Below are 27,500 nucleotides of genomic sequence, written 5' to 3'. Positions count from 1 at the left end.
CAGTGATATTTCCCTCATTAAGGCTGTTTTCAAATCAAAGTTTGTAATAAAAAAAACTTTCTTAAAATCAATAATGGAAAAGATTGCAGGAAAAGGTGATGGGCACTGTCCAGGAAAAACCACAAATAAAAGCCAATAAGCTGTTCTTGACTTACCCAGCATCCCTTTGTTGGGCTCAGACAAACACATGTCCTTCTCGGCACTGGGCAGGACGAAACCCACCACGAAGATCTCCACGCCGTCAGCCATCAGAGCCAGACCCAGTACAAAGTAGAGGGTCCACTGGAAGCGGCCGTGGCCACACTCCTGAAGGATGGTCTCATACTGCTGTGCCAGCTCCTCCTGGTCCTTCCTCCTCTCGCCTTCATACTGCGCTACGTCCCGGTACTGAGACTGTCCCACTCCGTCCACCTGTCTGTCACCCTTTTCCACCGAGTCGTTTCTGGGGATGCCCTGGTACTCGCCCTCATAGATCTCGTCATCCTCATCGTGGCCTTCTGTAGAGTCACTGTGAGCCCCTTCGTCGTCATTGGCCCTGCTATTGCTGCGGTAGTAGCTGCCGTCCTGGGCCTGTACGGGGTAGTCGTCGTCATCGTCTTCCTCTTCGAAGCGAGTATAAGAGCGTTTGGTGTACTCATCAGCCACCTTGTCCACGTGGCGGCCCACCTTTTTACCTGCATGCCTTTTGACTTCTTTGGCAATGTCCTTAGCGCCTTTAATAAAGGCCGAACGATCTCTGTAACCCTCATCCATGGCTGAAAGCTGTGTGTTGGTGTAAAGAGTGCTGGAGCCGGGTGTCAGGAGCTGCTTGTTAGCATGTAGTAGAGTGAAGCTGGGCTAGAGAAGTTCAGGACCTTGGACAGCACCTACCAGAGCACAGCGCTCTAAACCACAGCCTGAAATTAGAGAAGAACACAGGCTGTTATTCGGTTATACAATTATTATTTTATTTGGATAATTATTGTGAAAAATGTCACAGTGTAAAACTCTGAAAATGCAAAACCTCCAAAAGGGGCTTCACTGCACTGTAAAACAAAAAAAAAATTCAAGATTTGTTATCACAACATATTTTCTCTTGTCAAATCAACTTCATAATAATTTATTTAGTTGAGATAACTTATTATTTTGAGTTTCGGAGGATTAAATTAATCTTCTTCATTGTACTAACTCGCTTTTTCCAGTTCAATCAACTTAAAATTTTAAGGCAACCCAGGTTACTTACTTTTTTAAGTTAAACCAACAATATTTTTTTTACAGTGTAGTAATCACAACATTTTTTTCTTTTGTCAAATCAACTTAAATAATTTATTTAGTTCAGATAACATATAATTTTGAGTTTTTGATGATTAAATCATTCTCCTTCATTGTATTAACTCACTTTTTCCAATTCAATGAACTTAAAATCTTAAGGCAACCAGGTTACTTACTTTTTTAAGTTAAACCATCAATATTTTTTTTTACAGTGTGTCTTTATACTGAATGTCATTTCTGTAATTAATATGTTACATGGGCATGTTTTTATGAGATTTGCTGTTTTGGAACTGACTCTTTGCTAAATCATACAGGTAGTCTTTATATTTTGATTATATACAAAGAAGGCAAACAGCATACCAATATTGGCTCACTTAATGTTTTATATTGACTTCCAAAATACATTATTTGTATTGTATTCTTGAAATATGGATGACTCGTTTGTACAGTTTACCTGCTTTTGCAATGTCAAAAAAAAATAATGCTAGAAGAAACACAGCTGCCAGTCGTTAAGACAATCTACCCTTAGACTTAAAAGTCTTTATTCTTAAAAAATATTCATTAAAAACATTTTCTTCAAGACGTCCTAACTTTTTAAAGTCAGTTATATATTATAAAAGCTAATTGACTCAAAAATGTTTATTTCTTGAAGATTTTTTAAGACTAGTCTAAGCAGTTTATGCAACCGGTCATACCAGCTTAACCCAAACTAGTTTTAAAAATGGTCAACCAGGTTAAAAAAAAACAGGTCCAATGGCTGCTCCTCTAGCTAATCAACCATCTTAACCAGCTTGGATCCGCTAATGACCTTCTTGGACCAAATAGAAATCATGTAAAGTAAGCTATACACAGACCTTGGCTTCAACAGGATTATCCAGCAGAAACTTTACCTGTATAATCTTGATTAACAAGCATCACTGTTGTGATAACAGCAACAAAAAAAGTATTTTACATTAAAATTCTTGTAAGCTTACAAATGAATACATGGATAACAACGACAGCATGTAAATAGGTGCCGCAGCTCTCGCAGTGACCTTGTTTCCTCCACTTTACATTCTGGGGGAAAACACTTTAAGAAACCAATTGAGCCTCCCTGGAAAACGGCTGATTAAAATGTTCCTGAGGGAAATTCATGAAACCATCGTTTTTGTTCTGCCTCGTACAATCTGTTGAAATTGGTCTGGTTCCAGTTATTGCATTAATAATCAAATATTTATAATTGAGACACATTCATAATATCTCAGAGGGTACTTAGGAGCTCTACAACACCGATAAAGATCTGTACAGAAATCTTTCACTGCGCAAACCTGAACGGGATCATGTTTAAGGTTAGGAATCAAAAACCGGAACTGACAATGACAACAACTCTTTCACCTCGAGTTTTCCTCACTTCAGCATGAGTAGTGTCGTATGATTTTTGAATGATTTTGTAACTAATTTTTTTTTTTTGATTCACAGAATCCTCCAGAGTGGGTTATGAATCACTCACTAAACCACAAGTTATTACTTTTTATCATATATATATATATATATATATATATATATATATGATAAAATGATATATAGGCCTTTTTATCCTATATATATATATATATATATATATATATATATATATATATATATATATATATATATATAGGATAAAAAGTTAAAACATGTACTAAAATTTTGAATATATATATATATATATATACAGTATATATATGAAAAGTAAATATATATATATATATATATATATATATATTCTACACACAGTTTTGGGTTATATAGAGATGCATACACATAAATATACTGTATATATATACAGAGACACAATCATGAAATTCATTACAATAGCTATTCCTAATGTCACTGCTCTTCTTTTTTGTCAATTTTTTTTTTCACATTCTCATCTAATTTTGTATTTTTTCAAATTGTATTTAACCTTTATTTAACCAGATGATCTCATTGAGATTTAAAACTTCCTTTCAAGAGAGACCTAGCCAAAATGGCAGCATATTAACAGTGCACACACGGTTACAAATATGAACACCAAGCACACGCACGATGTATCCTCAAGATACATCCTTCAGAAACAAACAACATCAGACTACTTAAAAGTTCAGTAAAAGTAACAGTGACAACAATTGATGGCAACTATTTCCAAAACTTTCATGCATTGTTTAAATTCACCAAAGAAATGAGAATTCGCAATTGCAAATCAGTCTGTAATTCAAAACTACCGTAGTTTAAGCTGATTCAGTTGTACCTGAACAATGTTAAAGAAAAAGCTTGGTGTAATAGCAGCCTAAATAACGGTATCATCAGCATAAAAATGGAAATGAGCCTGTGAAATGTTATAATCACCCAAGTTATTAATATAGATAGTAAATAAAATTGGACTCAAGACTGATCCTTGCGGTACACCACAAGATACACTCACAGTTGCTGATTTAAAATTGTCAAAATAAACACATTGAGCTCTATCTGCCAAATAGTTGGTAAACCAATCAACAGTAATGGTCAGAAAAAAAACAATATTACGTAGTTTTTCCAGTAAAATGCAAAATTTGCCTGTTCTTTTCTGTCTCTCTGGCTGTGTTTTCCTCCCTGAATAGAACTCATCAGCCGGCGGTCATCTCTCAGCAACCACATCACCCTGTGTCTGTGAAGATAATGAGCCGGTCAGTCTGACATTCGGCCTTCTCTGTGACAGACAAAAAAAGAGCAATCTCAATATCTATCAGCAGCCCTGCTTTAAACACCTCGGCACAAGTCCTATTACGTTACCGTGGCGCTGATAAGTGAATACACAGAAACTGAACAGCCATGTAGATTGTAGAGCTGTAAATGCCAATAAAACAAATTGACGCGCTTCCCTTGTTACTCAAAGTAAACACTGAGCAATAGATGAGACGGTTGTAAAACTATAAATGTCTGTAAAGGTGGATCTGGGGCGCTATGAGCTCATCGGCAGTTGTGATTGGGCCAAGGGAGAAATGGCCCAGTTGGCGGAAACAGACAGGGATCTACGGTATACTGTCCTCTGTGGTAGTTCAACTATGACTAATATAATACTTGCATGTTCTCTGGATGTCTTCCAATACAGAGGCCTGCACTGCCATTGGGAAAATCATTTCTAATATCGATTGCTTTCAGGGCTGGTTAGATAGTGTTTGGTATAGAAAAATCCATGTATAAGTGGGTTCTGATGAGTATTTGATCGATAAAGTGCTGACACAATGAACATGCATCAGCAATTTTGTGGCTCAAGAAAGTGTGATTTCATTCAAAACAACACAAATATCAATGTTGCTATCTTTACTATACTGAAACAATCAAAGGCATTCTGAGCCAGGTCTTTGATAAAAAAAAAAAAATCAATCCCTTCACAATCAGTTTAACTCATAGCTGCACTGATTATTTGTAATCTGTGTGAATTGATATAAATCCAATAAGAATGCAAATTCGCTGGTGAAAAAACTAACTTCATTTAAGCTTGATTTTGGTAAAATGTAAATAATATAATGGCATTTTTTTTATTATTGAATAGTAATGGCTCAAATACAGATCTAAAAACCTATCACAACCCTTAAATTTACTATTGACATCATTGGTTCTAGAGGGAGGTGCTAATTGGCTGTCTCATTGTAAGGGGGCGTAACTTACTGTAAAAAAAATTAAAATTGGGGCATTTATTCGCATTGGATGCGTCAATGTCACATTTGCATAGGCCATTTTATTTGAATTAATTGGTTGACTGCCAAACAGAAAGATAAAATGACATTATAAACCGGTTATAGGTAATTTTTCCAATAAGCGTTCCTTTTCAGAACAGTTGTATGTATAACTTGTATAAAAATACTAAAATAACACTGTCATGTACTCACCTTCATGTATAATTTAGTGGAACACAAAACATTACATACAATGAAACTGTCTTCCACACAATGAAAGTGCACAGCTAATGTGGTTGCCAAAAAAAAAAAAAAAAACACTAAAGCAGTCAACACAACTCTTTTCTGCTACATTTCAAGTTGTCTGAATCCATTTAGCTTTATGTGAGAAATAAATAGATTTTTAAGTTGTACTAATTCGCTCCTCCAAAGAGATTCTTTAAATTTCAGTCAGATCCTCACAAATCTATTATAAACATTCTTTAAAACAGGCAGGTGAGTAAATGATGAATTGCTAGGTGAACTATCAGTGACATTCCATGTCAAACCATTATACCAGGTAAATAACCCAGTAGTTAGTCTTGCGCAGGCAAAGCACACAGACTCGTGCACACAGTACGGTGCAATGGTAACAACCGTCTCCCACACAGTTCCCAAATACAGCTCTATTCAGACAGGACAGCAATAGTGGTGTGTAGGAGCAGCGGTGTGTGAGATGGCTCTGCTGGGAAACACACTCAATCAACTCTTGGTGGAACACTTGGGTTTCAATTAGACTCGTACAGGAACATATGTCAGCGCTAAAGAACAGGGCCTAAAAGCTCTGTGTGAACCAAAGTCTAACCCAGAGCTGTCACATCTCTCTGATACACTGCTCTACTAGCAATATGAGATTACAGGCCATTTAGATGTGATTTAGGACTGCAGTAGATCAAAAGTGGAGTAAAACACACAGACGAGGAAGACAGTGCCATTCTTAAACATTCTTACACAATAAAAATTTGATTTCTTCTAGATCTGGTATGAACAAGGAGAGAAATACTTATTTTTTTTATAAATAAGATATAATATAAATATATACTGTATATTCTCGACACTGAAGACTGGAGTAATAGCTGCTGAAAATTCAGGTTTCACATCACTGGAAAAAATTACATTTTAAAATATATTTAAATAAAACAAGGTTTTGTAAATTCATAATAATATTTCACAATTTTACTGTTTTTATTGCATTTTTAATCAAATAAATGCAGCCTTGGTGAGCATTTGTGACTTATCTCAAAGACACTGACACCCTAGTTTGAACAGTATCGTATATATATATATATATATATATATATCCAAACAAACTCATCTGACATTTTTTTCTTATGAAAAACTAGTTGCACTTGGAAATATATCAGATAATGAAAGTAAAATGGGCGCTGAAACACGTTTAATGTTGTAGCTCTTAATTTGTAATTTCTCAGAGGTTGAGACCTCTCAGTAAAAGATCTGGCACCTTTATTCGTAACATCTCTTTAGGATCAAGCTGATTGTGAATTAACTATGATATAAGGGGTGGGCAATGGCTTTGCCTCTTGTTCACCAGTGATGAAAGACCCAATTATGTAATTCAGTTTTTGAAGCAGAGACTACGCCAGCGGGAGTGTAGATCATCATTTTCAATGAGAGACGACAGGAAAGCAGCGCATCAGCTAGAGTGTGAAGAGGCTCATGGGACTGCAGTGAATCTCAGTGTTAGCGAATACAAACTGCCAATGAAATCACAAACCTATGATGACAGCCCGAGGGGCTCATTTCTGTTTTGGAGTACGTTTTCATGTCCCCATCATATATAAGGTATAGTTCACCTAAAAACTTTCATTCTGTCATAATTTACTAACCCTCATATGAGTTTCTTTCTTCTGTTGAATTTAAAAGAAGATATTTTGAAGAATGTGGGTTGATGGACCCCATTGACCTCCATATTATTATTTTCTTCATATGTATGGAAGTGGTCCATAAACTGTTTGGTTAACAACATTCTTCAAAATATCTTATTTTTATGTTCAACAGAAGAAAGAAACACATACATATACAAAAAATGGTGAACTATCCCTTTAAGCTGTTTGTATACAGAAACACCACAAGGGATTATAAAGTCATCTTGTTAGGGTGTGTATTCTGTTGATCTGATATCATGTTACAATAATTCCAAAAAGTGGCAAATGTCAATGAAAATCCCTAAAGCTAGGATCAGAGCGCTGCTGGTTTGTCGGATCACATCAAATGGCTTTAACAGAATGTCGACATTCATTGAGATTAAACATGGTTTGTCAAACCGAAGTGAAGGCTGAATATTTTTCTTTCTTTACAAAAAAAAAACATACAAATAAATAGTCGCATTAAGGATAATCTGCAGTACATTCCCAAAAAACATTAACCCACTGCATGTTCCTCTCAGCAAAACACACACACAGGTGCCCATTTAGCATTTAGAGAAAATGATTATGCTTCTAAAACACCTTATTTTGACCAAATTCTAAAGCAAATTTCTCAAATCTTATGAAATGTCTCTGTGTACATACAGTGGTACTTGCCATGCTAACTCTAAGCCTGAAGGGTTTTGTGAACCCAGACAGACTGGTGCTTGCGCTTTCGGAACAGATAAATAGCAGCGATGGTAAAGAGCACTCGCTGTTCCTCATTTATCTTTAAAGTCCCTGTAAAGTCAAAATTAAGTATGTGTTCTGAGTCTGTCATACCATAGAAAAATGTGTTATTAGCCACCCAGCCAAATTTGAATGATAAAAAAAGTCGGGAAGTGCATAAAATAAGCTATCAAAATCATGAAAAAATGAGCAGATTCTCTGCTCTCAAACGCTGGGGGCGTGTCGGCTGGCCGCGCTGAAACCACGCCCACTCACGGGAAAGCTGTTGACGGTGATATTACCGTTAGCTGATTAGCTTAGCTTTTGGAGACGGGAGGATGAACACTGAGGTGGGACATCGTCGTTTTGGCCCCGTTCACCAGTAACAGCGGATTATCAGTGAATCCAAGTTGTCTCTTGAGGAAAGTTTATAAAATTATCCAGTGTAAAACGATCACTACAGAGGCGGGGGTTGGTGTCGGTGATCCTCAGAACTTCATCAAGGTGGCTCTCTAAAAACCTCTTCTTGATGTGATCGTTTTTAGGGGAATTTAAATGAAGATACCGATCTGTTTTGTACATGATCGCATCCAGGTAGTAGCCCATGCATGTCCGTGTCGAAGGCATAGCTAGCTAGAAAACTGTAGGCTCAGCTGTAGTAACTAATAGTACTAACAGTCACTCGCGATTGAGCGGTGAATGAATGCGAATGTGCTCGGGGAGTGTGTGTGGAGAGAGGGAGATCAGACTCTGTGCGTCATCAAATAGAGGGGTGTCCAGCAGCTCATGGGTTCCAGTGCGTCATCGAGCCCTGTTTTAGCCCCGCCCAATTAATCCGTAAAATTGCAATGGTGAAAAACTGTTTAACGGTCTAACTCCACATTTCAGTACTTCACAGTTCACAGACTTTGTAATATGTTTTAGCAATACATATGTAACATTTATAATGTGTTTAGAACTTTTTTGTAGAATTGCCTTTACAGGGACTTTAATATTAAGCAGTGGTGGAATGTAACGAAGTACAAATACTTTGTTACTTTACTTAAGTACATTTTTCACGTATCTTTACTTTACTTAAGTAGAATTAATAGTGCCTACTTTTTACTTTTACTTCGTTACTTTCTACTCCACTACATTTCTACAACTTCTGTTACATTTTCATTACATTTTCTGATCAGTTTTTTTCCCAGCCAAAACGTAATCTGACCGTCTGTTCGTTGCACGTTTGTCTCGCCAGTGACGTTTGGTTGCCATAGATACAGTACATCAACCCGGTCACACTAAATGTGTCTCGCACGCAGTGTGTTTATCGTGCAACTTATACGCGAAAATTTGTTTTTACGTGCATAGGAAACGCACCGTGTGTAATATACGTTTCGTTAGGATTATGGCAAGCCAAGAGGTTCAGAATTACACCATAAATTAATCTCGTTTACTGCCAAACATAGTAAGGATAAGAATGATGTGTATATTGCCTAATTGCAAGCTTGTTTCAGAAATGGTGACATTTTTTTTGTCCATTATTATTGAACATTATTATAGGAGTATTGAATGAGTTAGAATTAAATGTTTTATTAATCATTAGAAAATAGTCATTAAGAGAATAAATTGTTATGCAAGTACTTTTACTTTTAATACTTAAAGTACATTTAAAATCAGGTACTTTTTACTTTTTACTTAAGTATGGTTGTCGTTGTGTTACTTCTACTTTTACTAAAGTAAACATTTATCTGGTTATTTGTACTTTTACTGAGATTCAGTACTTCCTCCACCTTATGTACTGATTCCATTTATATTTAGTCTTTTCCATCAAAAGTGTTTTTTTTTTTGAAGTGGCAAGAAAACTAATAAGTTGTTTACAACATCCGTGAATGTCATTAACAAACGTTACTAGGCAACCAGTAGTGGGAACGCCCACTAGTGACCTAACCGCCGGTCACTGACCACATGCGTCACAGGTAGTGTGAACGCAGGTTTAGAGTATGTCTATAAGTATAACCTAGCACAGGCTCATGCCAAACTGTACTAAAATCAACAGTTGAACTGAGACGATGAGAAATGTCTGAGAAAGAAGGACATTTGGACAACATGCGGTGCTCTAAAGAGGATCTATTATGCTTTTTCACATTTTCAACTTGAAACTCTCAGTTATGGTAAGGGCCAGGGAATGGCATTTCCAATAAGAGTACATGTTCTTTTAGGAAGGAGGGGCTTCATAGAGACAGGAACTAAACAGAGCATTACTGACAGACTGGGAAGAGAGGTGCTGCAACAATGGAGATTGAGAATACGCAAAAAATAGCGTGTCAAGCATGAAACCTGTTTTAGCAGATCTGAAAAACAAAATCAAGACTTTGTAAAAGGGAATAATATGGCCTCTTTAAAGGGTCACTTTGGCAGAAGACTCAAGCCAGTTAAATGTCAGCGGTCAAAGATTGGCGAAGAGAGGGGAAACCTGCTCAACAACAATAACCAGCTCATGTCGAGAGAGAGAGAGGACTAATGTGTACACAAAACATAGCAAAAAATAACTTGTGAATGTTAAACTAAGACCACCTATGGATCATTTCCACCATTTCCTTTGTTCATATTCATATTTTGAAGAAAAGTGGGGTCCAAATAACACTGGACCCTACTGACTTTTGACTTTAGCAAACAAACAATAAGACTTTCCCCAAAAAAAATAAGTCATATGCTTGGATCTGTGTCTAATGAGGATATAAAAGAGGGGCACATAATTATCATTATGCAAGAGCACTATGTACAAACAGAGATTTGAGAAGAGAGGAAACACTCAGAACTAAATATTCAAACGAATGCATACATTATTCCCACAGTAGCAATGCCATTAACCGATATTTATAAAATTACTAACATTTCATACAAGGCATTATAAATCCTTTACATGTCATCCCACATAATAACCCTATTAATACACCTATCAGGCTTATTAATTATTCATGTGAATGATTTGAAAAGCAATTTAAGCCTTAACTGTGCACCCTTTAAGAACAATACATGCCGAGTCACTTGTCTTATCAGGGTATTGAAGCCATTTTTCAACATTGTGAACGATTATTTGTACAAAATTTTAAACTAAGCTATCCATTATCCAGAAGGCAGATGGAATATGTGTATCGTGGTCACACACAGCCCATGGGCTTCCCAGAGGACAAACCTGAGAATAGCATAACAAGGACTATAACGAGATGAAGCGGTTAGCTTGATAGAGACAGTTAAGTTAATAATCAAGTAAATGGGTGAATAAGAGTAAGACACGTTTTTAAAAGCTATAAATGCCCGTATTGAACTAAGGCTTAATCTAAGCACCGGCCCCCAATATACATTGTATAATTATATTAAAATTAACACAAGGCATTTTTAATATTATTCTGCTCCATCCTCTTTGAGTTTTGCTCCACCTTTTGTACATCGTTTTTTAATGTGTTTGATGTAATAAATTGAACACAATTTGAACTAGCTTTCTCGGACACATATGCTCGTCGGCATGATAAAGTATTGCCAACAATGCCAAAGCTCAATGGATCTGGTGTATTTCAAAGAGCAAGAGTGACAGCAGAAGCCTTGAGTAGATGGATCTAGGAATGAGTGCGGAGGAATAGAGGGAGGAGAGGAGGATGGTTAAAAGCGTCTCGACAGCGGTCTCGCAGGAGAGGACAGAGCCGCTGTGAGTCACGTTAGCCCTGGAACAAATCTCTCCGTGTGCGCTGTCACCATGACCACAGTCACTCCTGCCCTCTGCTACATCAGCACCACCAGCATCCTCACGCCCTGCCTCCATTTTAGCCCCAAATATTCCAGCACAAACTGGCCTGAGCCACATTTGGATGGGTGTTGTCAATGCAAGCTTTCATTAAAAACAGGAAGTGCTTCTACTCTATCATCACTGTCGCTAGTACAAATTGAACCCTGAAAAGTGAAATATACAGTATAATATGCAAGGAAATCATCATCTTTAAAGGAATACTCCACTTTTTTTGGAAATAGGCTCATTTTACAACTCCCCAAGAGTTAAACAGTTGAGTTTTACCGTTTTCGAATCCATTCAGCCGATTTTCTGATTTTAAGAAGAATATCAGTAACCAGACAGTTTCTGGTCTCATTGACTTCCATAGTAGGAAAAAATATATACTGTATGGTAGTCAATGAGACCAGAAACTGTCTGGTTACTGATATACTTCTAAATATCAGAAAATCGGCTGAATGGATTCGAAAACGGTAAAACTCAACTGTTTAACTCTGGGGCAGTTGTAAAATGAGCCTATTTCCAAAAAAAGTGGAGTATCCCTTTAAAGTCAACATGAAATTAAAACTGACTAATTTTACTTTCCTAAAAAAATTTAATTTCTCCCCCTCATGTCGCTCTATAGTACTTTCGTTCGTCTACTTTAATCTGAGAGATTTCTCTCCCTCCATTGAAAGCATATTCATCCAAAACTGATGCTTCAGAACGTTCATCAAGTGATTGCAAAGTAAATCCATATGAATCTAGTGGTTTCATCCAAGTCTTATGAAGCATCACAGTCGCTTTATATGATGAACAGATTTAATTTAGGCTTTTATTTGCATATAAACTTCAACGCAAATTACACATAGAACCCTCAAATGTGATAAACCTCACTGGTTCTTGAGGAAGCCCAAACAGGCTGGTGTGACTCGAGAGAATGGACCTGGTTCGCCGTTTACCATATTTGAATGCTCTGTAGGTTCGCTGATCAGTGTTTATTTGTGAATGAAAGCCTAAATTAAATATGTTCATCATATAAAGCGACCGGATTAAACCACTCCATATGGATTTCTTTTACGATCTCTTTATGGACATTCTGAAGCGTCAGAGTTTTGGAAAATATATAGACATTTAACTGAGGGAGAGAAATATCTTCATTTGTGTTTCGAAGATGTGCAACATGATGGGTGAGTAAATGATGATAACAAATATCCCTTTAAAATGGTGAACGTAACAAGTTTAAATAGCAGAAGTAGTCAAGGCACATTCTGCATAGTGTAATGAAATCCTGGTGAAATGAGAATTCCTTCTGTAGGAGCACATATTTTACCGCAGGGATTAATGGTTGAGAGATTACAGTATGATTCAGTTATATGCAGACTCGTGCAATATACTAAACGTAAGCATAGTGCAGTTTCAAAGAAACCTCTCACCCTCCGTTTGCATCATTGTGAAACTGAGGACATCTGGATCTAACCTTGAAAAAAGTTCTAATAAATCACATGTCTCACTCTTCTCACTCAAAGCGTCTGTGACGTCACCCATAGACTCTCTGAAGAGCGGGTTTGAGGCTGTTTATGGGGGGTATGGGCGGCGCCATACTGGAAAATCTTGGAAAATACAAAATACAAAAGTTTCAGAAAGGATACAGAGGTGGTATGATGTGTTGTGTCAGATCATGGCCGAGACGTCAAAATCACTCGGCTCAACCTGTCATCAGCTGTCAATCAAAGTTAACCGCCCTTATTTGTCATACGTTTTATATCTAAATATGATCTAAACTAACGAGTTAGAAAAAAATTCACCCCCCTCACAGTTGTCAGGCACGCGGAACATATTGAAGATTCCAATAAAAGTCCATGAGACCAAACTGTAAACATATGAATTTATGCTGTGAAAACGGACATTATAACATGACGTCTATGGATATTTGGGACCGCCCTCTAGCGGATTTGAGATGTATTGCAGTTTATCGCACTTCCGGGTAGGCTTCATCTTTCAGATTAGAATGTTGCCGCTTGGTCTCACTCTTAGAAGAAAAGGTTCTATATAGAACCTTAAAAGGTTCTATTTGGAAGGTTCTATACAGAACCCGTTTTAAGGCTTCAATAATAAGAACCCTTTAGGGTTCTTTGTAACCAGGAAAAAGATTCTATTTGGAACCTTTTGGGTTTATTCATTATCATTTGTTTTGTCATTTCCGGATTAAAAATTTCATGTTATTGACAAACAGAGCCGATCCGCCCTATACGCTCACTACGCAAGCTGCGTAGGGCCCCGCAAATTACTCAAGGCCCCGCCTGCCCCTCCTCGTGTCATAGCGCGTCAATTAATGTTGACAAAATGAAGCGAAACTATCCCTCTGGTCACGATAAGAGAAAGAAGAAAAAACATGAGAGTGAATTGCGGGAACAACATTTAGGTAAACTTGTGTTCTCTTCTCTCCAAGTTTGATGTCAGTCAGCAAAGTAAAGTTAAGTTTATGTGCATTTCTATTGTGTTTTTTCGGTCTTGCTGACCTAGCTGGGCAGACAGGCAGTGCATCTCTTGCATCACTTCTCTTTGTGCCTGACTGACAAAAGTGAGAGTAAAATACAATTATTTATTACGTTTGTTTTTGATAAACAACAAAGTGCAAGTTGCGCAACGGTGTTTGTTTACTGCAGCTCGGAAAAGATAACCGCGTCGCGTGTAGGCTATCATGCGTGTTCATATGCGCGTGCACGAAATGAAACGCGCATTTTTTCAAGCAGAAATATATGTGGACATACTGTACAATATATGGGCGGGAAATGATGGCACTCCTCTCATCAAAGTACACATTATACATACATACTTTTAAAACAAGAAACTGATTATATAGTCTCAGTCAATGTGTAGTTAAACATTCTAAACAACTGCAGCAGCACTAATTATGCAAGATGGAAAGCAATATTGACAATTTGACATTGATTGACTATTGATATATAGGCTATATTGAATTTAAAATGTTGATAAGCTGGACATACTGGTCAATATGGATGCACATCCCTCAGTAAATAATAACCATAAATCAAGAATTGCTTCAACATGCATAATAATAAAAAAAAAAAACTTTAACATGCCATGGCAAGCCATTTTAGCTTTTATTCATTCACAGTTTATGTATTTTTGATATTAAGAATATCATTTTTTTTTTTTTTTTTTACTATTTTCAATGTGAATTCTTGATTATTTTTTACTAGTAAGGCCCCTTAGTTACATTTTTATCTACCAATGTCTATTTTTGGACTTACATGTTCACTTGTACAAAAGTTAATTCTTGATATCAATGAGCTCACGTCACGGCGTCACGGGTCAGGTAGAGGGCCCCTTAGCAGAATTTTGCTTAGGGCCCCAGGGAGGTCAGGATCGGCACTGTTGACAAACATCAAGACCCTAAAATGTATTTATGAATGCATGTCAATGATCATAAAATTCAAGATGTGGGGGTTAGAAAATGTATATATTTATATCATTTTACGTAGTTAATCAATATCACACGAAGAGTGACATTTCAGTTTTTCTCCTCCAAAAATCCGCATGATTAAAATGTGATATTAAGTTACTACAACAGTTTAATAAACGATAATTGAACTACAAAATGTTGCAGAATATAATGTAATATATGAATGAATATTAGCCTACAAAGAACCTTTGTGCCAAAAGGGTTCTTTCTTGTCATTATAGAACCTTTTTAGCATAAAAGGTTCTTTGGAGTTGAGTTGAGAACCCTATGCTTCATATATAGAACCGTTTTTTCTAAGAGTGATAGAGGACTGTGATGTCACTGTTATTTGTTACGCTTCAAATAGGTTGGTGGCCTTTACCCTTCTCTCTGTGAACACATGCTGATGCTGAGAGTTGATGTATAGGTTTTGGTTCAAACACGAGTGAATGGGAATTTACAGATGGCTCCACCTTGGTGATGTTTCCATCCCACTCTAAAAATTGGCATGCCTTCGATTTCACTCCAGACATTTATCCAGACGTTAACATGCTGTAATGCAAGTATATTTTGGAGACTAACAAGGTGGAAGGTGATATTGAAGACACAAAGGCAAAAAAACGTATAAACTGATCACCAATTAGAACAATAATCCTATAAGAAAACATATTTTGCGTAAAAAAGAAAGTAAGAATCACTTGAAATATTTCTTCAAATCACCATAAAATCTAAATTAACAATTCAGTTTTTATTATGAATGATTTATCCGTGCACATTTAGTGTGGATACTAGTTAGTAGTTTACTAGGGACATCCTATCACTCACATGAGATCTACCAGCAGCAATCCAATCAATTCTCAAAGGGGGAAAAAAGTCCTAAAAAAGTCCTTTTGTTTAATTTTGTTTCTAATTTGAGAAGACATTTTACTCTATATAATAGATAGATAGATAGATAGATAGATAGATAGATAGATAGATAGATAGATAGATAGATAGATAGATAGATAGATAGATAGATAGATAGATAGATAGATAGATAGATAGATAGATAGATAGATAGATAATTGGGAAGAAAAGACTATTGCAAATTCCACTCTATGCCTACTTTAACAAATTGCCAGTTTTTCATATTAAAAGAGCAGAGCAGCACCAGGGGATATGGAGTTATTGTGAAAATTGCAATATCGCAATAAAAAAATAAACTAACTAACATGATTTCCAAGCTTAAAAAAATGTACTCTAATCCATGACATGGACATGAAAATGTGCTGCACCAACCTCAAGTGATAATCTTATTCCTGACTCCTGAATGAGTCCTGAATGATGGCCGAGTCAGATAAGGCATCAGCACCAGAGATCAGAGACAAACGCTCCTGCCGTGCCGTTAAACACTTTTTCTGACCCTGTTCTCTCTCTTCCTCTGAGGATTCCTCTCAAGGTTACTCTGAAAAGAGCACTGCAGCGCAGAGAGCACACAATGATTGAGGAACAACCGCAATCCTGAGCAGCACCAGAGGACTGGAGCTGAAGCTGCGTCCCACAAATAACAGCAAGTCCTTCACACAGGCTTGGACACTTTCAAACAGATCCGGATCAAAGTTATGGTAACACTGTAGCTCATCCTACCAATGACCTGTGACATTGCACATCAAACTTTCAGACTTCTGCATATCACTAAGTTAGTATTATTGTCAATATTATTTTGCATTGTGATGCTTTTTGGGAAAAGACCCAATGATAAATGATAATTCTCCTTAGATTTTAACTACTGTGATACTATTGTGTGCTTATGAATATACACTGACTGTAAAAAAAATATCTTTATGATTTGTAATCACAACATTATTTCTTTTGTCAAAACAACTTAAATAATTTATGTAGTTCAGATAACATAATATTTTAAGTTTCTGATGATTAAATCAATCTTCATTGTATTAACTAAATTTTTCCATTTCAATGAACTTACATTTTTAAGGCAGCCAGGTTTTTTTCCTTAAATTAAACCAACAACATTTTTTTACAGTAGTCACAATGTAAAAAAAGGATCTGAATTTACAGTTAGCACTCACAAATGTAAATTATAAAGCAGAAGTAATTATTCCAACTGAGAAAACATCACAAATACTGCTAACATGCTAAATTCATGCTAGAAATATCCATCAAATAATATCTAATATCAATACTAACTAACTAAAGCTCTACATACACCCTAAAAGTAAAGGTTATTTATTGGCATGGCATCAATATTATGTTTGATATGTTGAGTTTATTTTTTATTTTTATCTTTTTGTGGAGGGGGCAGAAAATATAAAATATTCTTCATCCTGCCTCCTTTTCATCATGGTTAAAATTATATATATATATGAGGATGATGAAGTAAGTTAATGGAAAATTTCCACGAATGAAATAAACAATCAATCAATCAATCAAATAACCTTTAACATTCATAGAACTTCTTTAGATTATTTTAGGTTCTTAGATTAATAAAACATTCTTCATACTAAGACAAAATGGTTCTTTTAAAAACTAGTCTTTGAGGAACCAAAATTGGTTCTTCTACAATGGCATCGGCCCTTTGGAACCTTTATTTTTAATTGTGTACTAACAATACTGTCAGATGCCAAACTATAATAGCTAATAAACCAAGATCTGCTGCATAAATAGGAATGTAACATAGGATATAGCTATCAATGCAGTAATGACAACGTAAATCTCTGCATTGCTAGAACATAAAGCTCTAGCATTGTAATACTACATATTTTGCATATTAGCTACTTCAGCTCTGCACAATCTACAATTGTGTAGGAAACGGTAAAGAGCACACTTAACATTTGATGCATGCACTCAACAGTGATGGTTGGTTATTTCCAGCTCAAAGGCATTATATTTCACTGAAGGAGGAGCAGTATACGGACACATGGAGATCCATAGAGCATCAATGTGAAAACCAAATGCACATGCTGTCGTGACAAGATTGAATGCGATCAGCAATGGAATAAATCATCGAGGAGATTCACACTCACACACGCGCACACATGTAGCAGGTTTCCATTCTTCATGACTGCTGCAAGGTCATTTTGATGCTTCAAGATAGCACGAGCAAAACATCTCGTTTTAATCTACATTTCACGAGATTAATCAATTGCAGAAAATATGAAACCCGATAGCAGCCCAAAATCGAGGGAAATGGAAAAGCCCGATCAGTGTTGTTCTGACGGATAGATATATTAGGTGAAGGGGCGAGGTTTAAGGTGCCTTGTCTCTATGGGAATAAGGCTTTTATAAATTGCTCTTTTGATCTATTCTTTAACACATGGCAAACCAAGATTAAAATAAATACAGTAAATACGTGACAATATGACGTAGGATAGGCTATACTGGGTGCAAAATACAGCACAAAAAATCTGCTCGTGGTAAAATTATTTTTGAGATGATGCATGAGCCAATGATAATAAAAAATATATATATTGTGTCAAAACAGATTTGTATATCATTTACGTACAGTGTTGTAATAGATGTATTTTTGATGATTACGTTTGCATCCATCATTGATGTGCTCACATTATTTTCCAAATGAATGCATTTTAGCCTGTAGAAGGTGCAACATATAACATAAAACACGTATGTATGTCTATATAAATGTGCAATTTAAAACATGGACGAGCATTAAATCATATTTAGGCTACACAGATTCACTAATTATAAATCAGCTCCAAAACACGACTTAATTAGCAATAGAGGTCACTTACCGGTGCGATTCAGTTATTTTTTTTTTCCAAATGCTGTCAAGAATTACTGAATATAAGATACGAAGAATTTTTAGTCGTGATGATGAGGAGGGCTGTGTGACATTGCCTGTATCTTCTTCACCCTGTAACGAAGGCGCGTGTGACGTGTAACGGGGTGCAACCCTACACCACAGGAAAAATTACGATTCCTACTATGGCGAACGCTAGACTTATTAATATTAATAGGCAGACTGACGTTGCATGGTAACCTTCCTGGAGCGTCCAGTTACGTAATCTAGCTAGTATTCATGGCCGAGTGTAAAATTTTAGATAGGCCAACTGACAGTCACTCACTCAACTTTCTTTCAGCCAAACGTTTGGGCGACCGTCACGTGATTTGCACTCTTCGCACTCTCTGCCTTTCAGCCAATCATTTTGGTCTATTTAGGCGAATGTGATGTGATGTTACGTAGTTAATATTCATGAGCCAAGCCATCGCCATAGTAGATCTGGCTAATTCGCATCCTAGAGCGGTCCCTTCATCCCTCACCACTCTCCAATGTGCGAGCGATCCGAAATTAATTTGCTATCAGCATCACCGATGTTTTAATTAAAACAGGTTTTTATCATGATCAAAAAAACGTCACATGTTTAATCCAAACTGACTTCAAAAGGGTTTACGCAGGCGTCAGTGTTTTCCTCGAGCAAAATGATACAAATAGAAGCCTTTTTCTGTATCTGTTACGTTATTTTTTATTATTATATTAAATGGATGTCATATTGTGTGTTTAATGCCTTTTAAGAACATGCTCCGAGTCCAAAATCACTGGTCTGTGGATGATTGCACGTGCTCTAACTCGTGCACATAATTGGCCAAAAGGACGGAACCATGATGCGCTTTTCTCTCCATCTTCATCGACTGTTATTAATGTAAATTCAACATAACCTGTCTTTATCAAAGATTAAAATAGGGATACTCTTGCTAATTATTAACATGTCTGCTAGAGGTAAATAGCCTACAGGAGTTTGCAATCTCATACGGACCCCCAAATATCATCATCGCGCAAATGACCACCACATAATATGCTATAAATACAGCTAACCTGCCTATGTTTTCATGTATAAAGTCTCTCTCTCTCTCTCTCTCTCTCTCTCTCTCTCTCTCTCTCTCTCTCTCTCTCTCTCTCTCTCTCACTCTCACTCTGTATATATAGGGTACACACACTAACCTTTATGTTAGATGTGATTAATCACAAATCAAGATTAATCGATTTTGACAGCGCTGATTTAAATAAAGTATATTATTTAAATAGGTAAATTTTATCATTATTAATTTTTGCATTTGTTTAACATTTTTTTTACTCTGTTTTTCTCCTAACTTTTCCACGAACCCTCTTCCGTTCCTCATACTCCAGTTTGAAAACCCCTGGGGCTACAGAATCACACAAACCAATATGTCAAGAGGCTATGATTTTTTATTTGTTTATTTATTTAATTTTCACTATCAATTCTATGGAACAGCAATATGATACGACATAAATATTCAGTATATAACATTCATTAAGAATTAAAATGCTTTTCTTCTGCCAAATAATAAGTCCATATAGCCTAGGTCTAACTATAGGCCATATACGAATGTCAAGCAAGGTGGAAGCTTGTCATATTAATGTTGAATATTAGAAAAATCTCACCCAACTTAGAGTCGGATCTTGGTTTTAAAACTGGATATTAGCCTACCTAATTTGAACAACAGTTTATTTCTTTTAACAGATTTACATGATGAGGTGATTTGGTTGTATTAGCACAGCTGCTGATTCCTTCAGCATTTTTAAAAGCTGTTGTTTTGAAGCACACATCATATGAATCATAACATCTGCATATAAATCTCAGGGAAAAAAAGAAAAAAATCCAGTTCCACATCATTTTTAGTTATTTGTTGCAATCTGTTGTGGAATTAGGTATCTGCGATGAAACCTGCACTGCAAAACCTGTGACTGTCAGACATAGTTTCAGAAGTGCCAGTATTATTGGACATAATGGACTAATGCAGTGCTTAGCAACAGGCAGAATGACGATGTGACTGGTTTTCAAATAAGGCCAGTCACCATTCTCCTGCTGACAACAGGAACATCTGCTGGTTTTACAAGCAGCTATACTGCATCACATACCATTACATCAGAACGATAACTAATTCATTACTGTAAACCTAGAGTTTCTTTCCTTTTTTTTTTACTATGGCCTGATGAAACAGAGACAGAAAAAACATTTTCTTTTCTTAAAGCTACACTATGTAACTCTTTGTTTATTCTTAGCTAAAAACACTTAGTTCTTTCAAAAATATATGTGCTCATTAATGTATATTTAGTTCAGGAAAATGGAGAAACCAAATCACCCATATGCTGCTATACTTACACGGTAATCATCATCAAGCTGTAACAAGCCAAGATGAAATTATTTGTTCTATTTAATTCCTCGAAACCTTGTCACAACAATGGATTACTTGATTAATGTTAAATTACACCTCTCCGCCTCATGAGGATACAGCACCTTTCAGCTATTAAAACAGAAAACCTCCAGCAGATGCTTCTGACTCAACATCTTAATTTGTGCTCTGGGTTTCATTCCTGACTCCAGTCTACAAAGACTACTAACTGTTGTTAACCGCTCCCTGCAGACTGGCTTTTTAGTGCCTCAAAAAGAGTCACACTGCAGTGTCTAGCTGGATTTTTTTCTCTTCCAAAAATATTCTATGCCAAATTGTCAATATTTCAGCATTATTTTGCTGCAGGCACTGAAATGAAAGAGCATATTTCTCTGGTCCCAGTCGCCGTGAGGCCTGTTGGCATGTCATATCCTTAATATTATTATCCTTATTTAAATAAATCAGCAAAGTACACCAAAACACACTGCATGTCTAAATAAACACGAAACAGACGGACCATATCAGAGCTGTTCCAGCTGTAAAGGACGGCCCGAAACAATTAAACAGATGGAAGTCTTCGGTTTAGACCTGCACAGCATCTCATTTGCAGAATATGCCATCTGAATATGACACGTAATTTATTCAGCTTAAAAATGAAACGAAAACGCAAATCCTTTTAAAACTTTAACACAGTGTCGGTCTGTATTGTCATGATAGCATCAAGCAGTTCCTGCAAATCTCCCATTCCTCCACATGCCAAACGTGCTCTTCTGAGATCTGTGACTGTGGAGGCCATTTGAGTATAGAGCACTCATTGTCATGTTTAAGAAACCACTTTGAGGTGATTTGAGCTTTGTGAGAAGGTGTGTTGTCCTAAGTAGCCATCAGAAGATCTGTAGTCGTAAAGGGATGGACATGGTCAGAAACAATACTCGGCTATATGGTGTTTAAATGACGCTAAAATGGCACTATGGGGCTCAAAGAGAATATCCTCCAGCAGCCTGGACTGTTGCTAGAAGGTTTTTTCATGTTGTTTATGTCAAATTTTGACCCTACCATCTGAATGTCGAGCCCGATCTCATGAAAGCTCGTATCTATAGCACGAATATCATTTCTTGTGGCATTTATACGCCAAAAACAGTTTTGTGTAAATTGTAGCCTGAGTTGTGTTGTGTGTTCAGATATCCTCTTCAGGCCCAGTGGTTATTTTAGTTACTGTTGCCTTTTCAGCTAGACTAGTCTAGTCATTCTCATCTGACCTCTATGTGTCAATTTGCGCACAGAACTGCTGCTCAGTGGTTATTCTCATTTTTTTTCGGGGCCATTCTCTCAGTAAACCCTAAAGATACGTGAAAATCCCAGTAGATCAGCAGTTTTCCGAAAAACTCATACCAGACCGCCTGGCACCAACAACCATGCCACGTTCAAAGTCACTTAAATCACCTTTCTTCCCATTCTGATGCTCAGTCTGAACTTCAGATGCATTTCTGAAGTGTGACCTAAGTGGCCAGTGAGTGTAAATATATGGTAAAAGTAAAATACAATCCAGGTAAAAGGTAAAATAACTGTGATCCAGATTATAAAAAAAGGTAAAAAGGTGTGAGGATAAACATGGTCAAATTCAAAATATACATTTCCGGTTCAGCACACTTGCATATTGCTGTGCAGTTAATGATAATATCAAATTATAAAAAAAATCGTAGAGACCAAACACTTATGTTATAGGAATGAACACCATTCAAATACTATTTCAATTAATACTAGGAATACTGTAATATATTGGCCTACTATATATTTAAATAGTTACTAGTAACTACAAAAAAGTTCTAGAACCTAATTTATAATGGGATTGGTGTAACGGATAGCCTACCAACTCGATTAACCTACTTAATAGCATTAATTGATATAGTAACATAAAAATATGATTTTAATTGACAAATTTGAAAACGTTTCGCCATAAAACATCTCAGTGATCGAGTTATGATTTCATTTGCGTGTTTTGACTGAAACTTTCTGAAAACAGGATCCTGTAGAGATGCTCGCGCAGCGCTGCTGTTCACCAGAGAGTCGCGCGCTGCGCTCGTGTGAGGAGATTTTCCAGGTCTTTCTCTCGCTCAGTTTCTATCTGCATCTCATTCGCGCTGACCATCGAGAGCAATCGCCTGCTATTGATTTATATCGACCTGCTTCCCACCTCGAGAACGATAAACCACCTATCGCGTCGTGAACTGCGTTTTAATGACCCATTTACTGACCGCGGGTGGCGTTCTGGGTGTCTGGTCTCGTGCGGGAACATGTTAAAAAACTATGAGTCGCTTGAACAGATGTCGCATCACTCCAGTCTTTTACCATGAGAGGAATGGACATGTGTTGGAAGATTATTGCGACACTGAGCTTGGACTGTTTTAAAGGTTCTCCGTCCTCTTCGCACAGGTACGTCATGTCTCACAAACTGTGATCAGTATTGCGCATTATTTGTATGAATGTGTTTGCATTCATATGCAGGAATCGTGTTGGCGAACTGAACAATGGCAGACTATAAATGGGTTGCTATGGCAATACCTGCTCCGAACATCATCTTTACAGAGATTGTGCATTGTCACACTATGCATGTACATTGCATGATGTATGATTTAATAACAACCCAATGTATGGCATGCATAACAATGTACCTTAATCATCTACCTTATTCAAATGTTTTGATGATCTAGTTGTCTGGCTGTTTTTTTGGGCACGTTTAGCTTGACCAGGCTGTTAGATTGGCTTAAACTAGACCAACAAACCGTTTTAGGCTGGTCTAAGCTATTAAAGGGTGACTTTAACACTTGAAATGATGAAGTATCATGCGAGGGTCACAACACAGGCCTAATGTTACAGGTTACGCACGATACACACTATCGTCCATTGTGGAAATGTTATATTTCTACTCAAATCTCAGATGTGTAAATAAATACTAATTTATTTATTTATTAATATTATATATATATATATATATATATATATATATATATATATATATACACACACATTATATATATGCCCACTATAAGTAAAAAGTTGCAAAATTAATGCAAGTAGCATAGTTCAGATAGTTGTGATCATAATGATTACAGAAACTTTGTCAGTTGTGCATTCAAGCTATACATTTCGCCTCATGTGCTGCTTCTTAGCATTGCCAGTAACATGCTAAACCAGATAAGCTACAACAAAATTCAAACACTAAAGAGATCTTATCTGTGATTTCTCTTCCCCGTGGTCCCGCAGGTCGTCCACTAAGCTGGGCTCGAGTCAGGCCGCCAGCATGGAGAGCAGTTCTCTGACCGGTAGCCTATCTCTGGGCTCTGATGTTCCTCACTGCCAGTGCTGCATCACATACGAGGCCAGGCTGAAGCGCCTCTCCTGTGGACACCTGTACTGCGACCCCTGCTCCGACCAGATCGTCAACCTGGCGTTTGAGGACATCGAAGGCCTGGCCGAATATCCCTGCCCAATGTGCAAAACCCTCCGTCACCTGGGAGGCTTCGTTCCAGCACACAGCTTCCACTGTTCGCCCTTCGAAAGTCAAAAGCAGCAGCTAGTGGAGGCCTGTGGGAAGGATTGTGTCATTTAATGCAGTGGTTCTCAACACAACCCAGGTTTTAACATTGGACATCACGTGGAAACACAAATCCTGTTCCAAAAGATGCAAACAAAAGATATTGGAAGCATTTTCTCCTCTCTTCTAAAGTTTATAAGCTTGCTTTTCTAACTATATCTCAATTCAGGATCTCAATATCTCAATTCAGGATGTGACGTGCCACTTGAGATTATTGCTTTAAAGGGATCAGGCTTCATATCAAGGTTCAATATTCTGAATCAATTATCTGTAACATGAGAATTCATTGTTAAGTGGGGTCGTAGTGAATCGTTTAATAGGTTTCAAATGCTTTCTAATGCCATGACGGAGGAAAAGTAAGAGCATTTTACTCCATTACTGGTGGAAGTTATTACACAAACTGGCTGTTTCTAGATATTGGATTAATTTTGTTTTTTTTAATGTCAGATGATTTACAGTGGTGAGGTTTACCTAGTGTGTATCTGTAGGCCTATACAAGTATTTTTGTAACGAGTGCCATCGATGTAAACAATTATTTATTAAGTCATTACGCAATTCATGAATTTTAAATGTTGTAATGCTTCTTGCAAAGTGCTCATGTTGTAAATATCTATATTTTGATAAGTTTTGAGTAGCTATGTCACAACTATTGGGCTCATTTGTCATATATTTTGTCATAAGAAAAAACATTGGAGTTAGGAACTATAAGACGCATTTATTTATCTAAAATGTGCCAATGAAGGTTGTTATAAAAGAATAAAGAATGAATGAAAAATGACAATATGTAATGACTCGTCCCTGTGGATGAAAAGCACAAAACAAATGAAATCAGTTAAGGCACAAGCATTGCATCAAGCCATTCTTGTGCCATCAAATAAACGTTTGCTCAAATTCAGTCTTGTGAAATATGTTTATATTTCAAGTCCACTTCTGCTCTTAAATCACCAATGTGCGAGTGAAACACCAGTGTGAAATCTGAACACGGTGCCGTGTGTTAATGTTACCAGGACCTTTTCCCCACAGGGGAAATAAAAGTAGGACACAAACCTCTGGAGCTTCTCTCTCAATTTTGGACCGTCACTGTTTTCACTGGTGCAACGCTTCTTCCGTATAAAGTCTTGCAAAGACAGATCTGTCCTGAGGTGCACAAGGTCTTTCCATCAAACCTATAAGGAAAGGTTCTCCTAAAAATGCCAACGGTCACATTCATATAGCTCCAAAAAAGCTGTTCTTTTCCCCTTTAGAACACAAAATAATCTTAAAGAAAAAACAACAGTGCTGGGATGAGTAAATTATGATGACAGTTTTCATTTTTTGAGTGAACTTTTAAGAGAATGATGAGCAGTACCTAACACTCATTTGTAGAAAATCCATCAATCTTACAAAAGAAATAATGCAAATAAACCACAGGAAATTAAAAAAAAAAACATGTTGGAGGAAGAAATCCACAGTGATTCAAAATGGAGTGTAGATAAAAATATAAAAATGAGAATATAAAATGTCCTTCAACACGCGCATGTGACTTTTTTTGTCCTTCCTTTATACATGAATTGAGTTCACTCTCATGACCAAATGATTATAAAAAAACATCACCGTACATTCATGATGAAGTAACACTAACATATCGTATTTGAAATGTCATCTAGTTTCCATTTCTTTATGAATACTGTATAAAATACAAAAATGCATAACACCACTACAGCATTGTGCCTTGCTTGTGAATGTTGAGGCAATACAGCATTTTGTTTCGGTCCAAATGCTTCATTTGCCGTCAACACTGAGGTGAGGCTGAAGATTACTGTGTGGCCATCTTGTGGCCGTTCAGGGAATCGCCAAACCACCTTTGTTATATTATTAGCACGATAGCAGCCATTTTCCCGCTTTTTGGGTTGAGGAAACAAATCACTATTTTACTATCCTACCGTACTCTGAACTACTGCTACATACTACTACTTCAAGCTAGAACTTTCTAGACCCACACAGTTATCGGATCGATACTTTGGCATGAACCTCAGACACAACAACATGCAACCATGTTTAATATCACGATCTACTTCAGTTTTTCAGTTTTATCTTAAGGAATAGTAAATGCAATAAAAGAAAAAAAAAACCCTTCATTACATGGTTAAAACAACGTGAGTATATGAAAGACACTATATTTATTATTTTCAGTAAACTATTCTTTTAAAACACTGGTCAAAACGTAATTTAATTCAATCTTCTTCTTTTTTTCTAAACACAAGTAGAGGAAGAATTTCACGTCATAAATTACGGACGCTTTTTTGCTAGGCGTTATGTTATTATTATTATTATTTATTTATTTTTTTGTGCTAAATATTAAATAGCTGCACATGCAAAAGTGTAATTTTTCAAATGCACACACTACCATTCAAAAGTTTGGTCAGTGATGTTTTTTTTATTTAGCAAGGATGCATTAAATTGATCAAAAGTGACAGTAAAGACATTTATTATTATTTCAAATAAATGCTGTTTGCATTTAAAAACTATCTATTCATTCAAAGAAATATTTCTTAAGCAGCAAATCATATTAGAATGATTTCTGAAGGATCATGTGACACTGAAGATTGGAGTAATGATGCTGAAAATTCAGCTTTGACATCACAGGAATAAATTATATTTTAAAATATATTAAAATAGAAAAGCGTTATTTTGGATGGTAATAATTTTTCACAATATGACTGTTTTACTGTAATTTTGATAAAAACATTACTAAATCTTGCCGACCCCAAACTTTTGAACAGTAGGGTAAATTTCATGTTTCTGTTTGTACCGTATTATATCACTTCAGTAACACAAACACCAGAGGCTGGCGTTTCCTCCCTTCCTGCAGATCAGTGTGTGTTTCCTGGGCGTTTGGGAAGTTTGGCACTAGGGGAGGGGATGTGACGCTGCCCTGAATGCGGCTCTTGTTGGTGGCCAAATAGAAACGTGTGCTTGTTGTTGTTCCTCTGTGGAGGCCCGGGCAGGTCGGGTGCTGTCC

At 36.7% G+C, this 27,500-nt stretch overlaps 3 protein-coding genes across 4 annotated transcripts in view; 1 reads left to right on the top strand and 2 right to left on the bottom strand.

Moving 5' to 3' along the window:
• Positions 1–18,846, bottom strand: part of sv2a (synaptic vesicle glycoprotein 2A) — a 38,662-nt gene extending 19,816 nt beyond the window's left edge. Inside the window, exons 1-2 of the mRNA XM_039685072.2 lie at positions 18,504–18,846; positions 156–896 (exon numbers count right to left, since the gene is read on the bottom strand). Of these exons, the coding sequence (XP_039541006.1) occupies positions 156–753 (598 nt within the window). The 5' untranslated portion in view covers positions 754–896; positions 18,504–18,846. The remainder of the gene's footprint in view (positions 1–155; positions 897–18,503) is intronic.
• A 3,911-nt stretch (positions 18,847–22,757) lies between these two features.
• On the top strand, positions 22,758–25,394 carry LOC148977052 (uncharacterized). The gene is made up of 2 exons (XM_089118003.1): positions 22,758–23,337; positions 24,169–25,394. The coding sequence occupies exons 1-2, from the start codon at positions 23,255–23,257 to the stop codon at positions 24,512–24,514; spliced, it is 429 nt and encodes a 142-aa protein (XP_088974129.1). The 5' UTR covers positions 22,758–23,254; the 3' UTR covers positions 24,515–25,394.
• The window catches only part of mtmr11 (myotubularin related protein 11), a 34,451-nt gene continuing 32,145 nt past the window's right edge, over positions 25,195–27,500 (bottom strand). For both annotated transcript variants that reach the window (XM_089118002.1, XM_039685149.2), the window contains exon 17: positions 25,195–27,500. This exon is cut by the window's right edge and continues 271 nt beyond it. In XM_089118002.1, coding sequence (XP_088974128.1) covers positions 27,352–27,500 — 149 coding nt within the window. In that variant the 3' untranslated portion in view covers positions 25,195–27,351.

The sequence above is a fragment of the Pimephales promelas genome, chromosome 12, assembly GCF_988280905.1.
Source record: "Pimephales promelas chromosome 12, fPimPro1.hap1.1, whole genome shotgun sequence".
Taxonomy (NCBI): Eukaryota; Metazoa; Chordata; class Actinopteri; order Cypriniformes; family Leuciscidae; genus Pimephales; species Pimephales promelas.
Note: the sequence above shows the minus strand (reverse complement) of the source record. Positions and strands in the feature narration are given on the sequence as shown.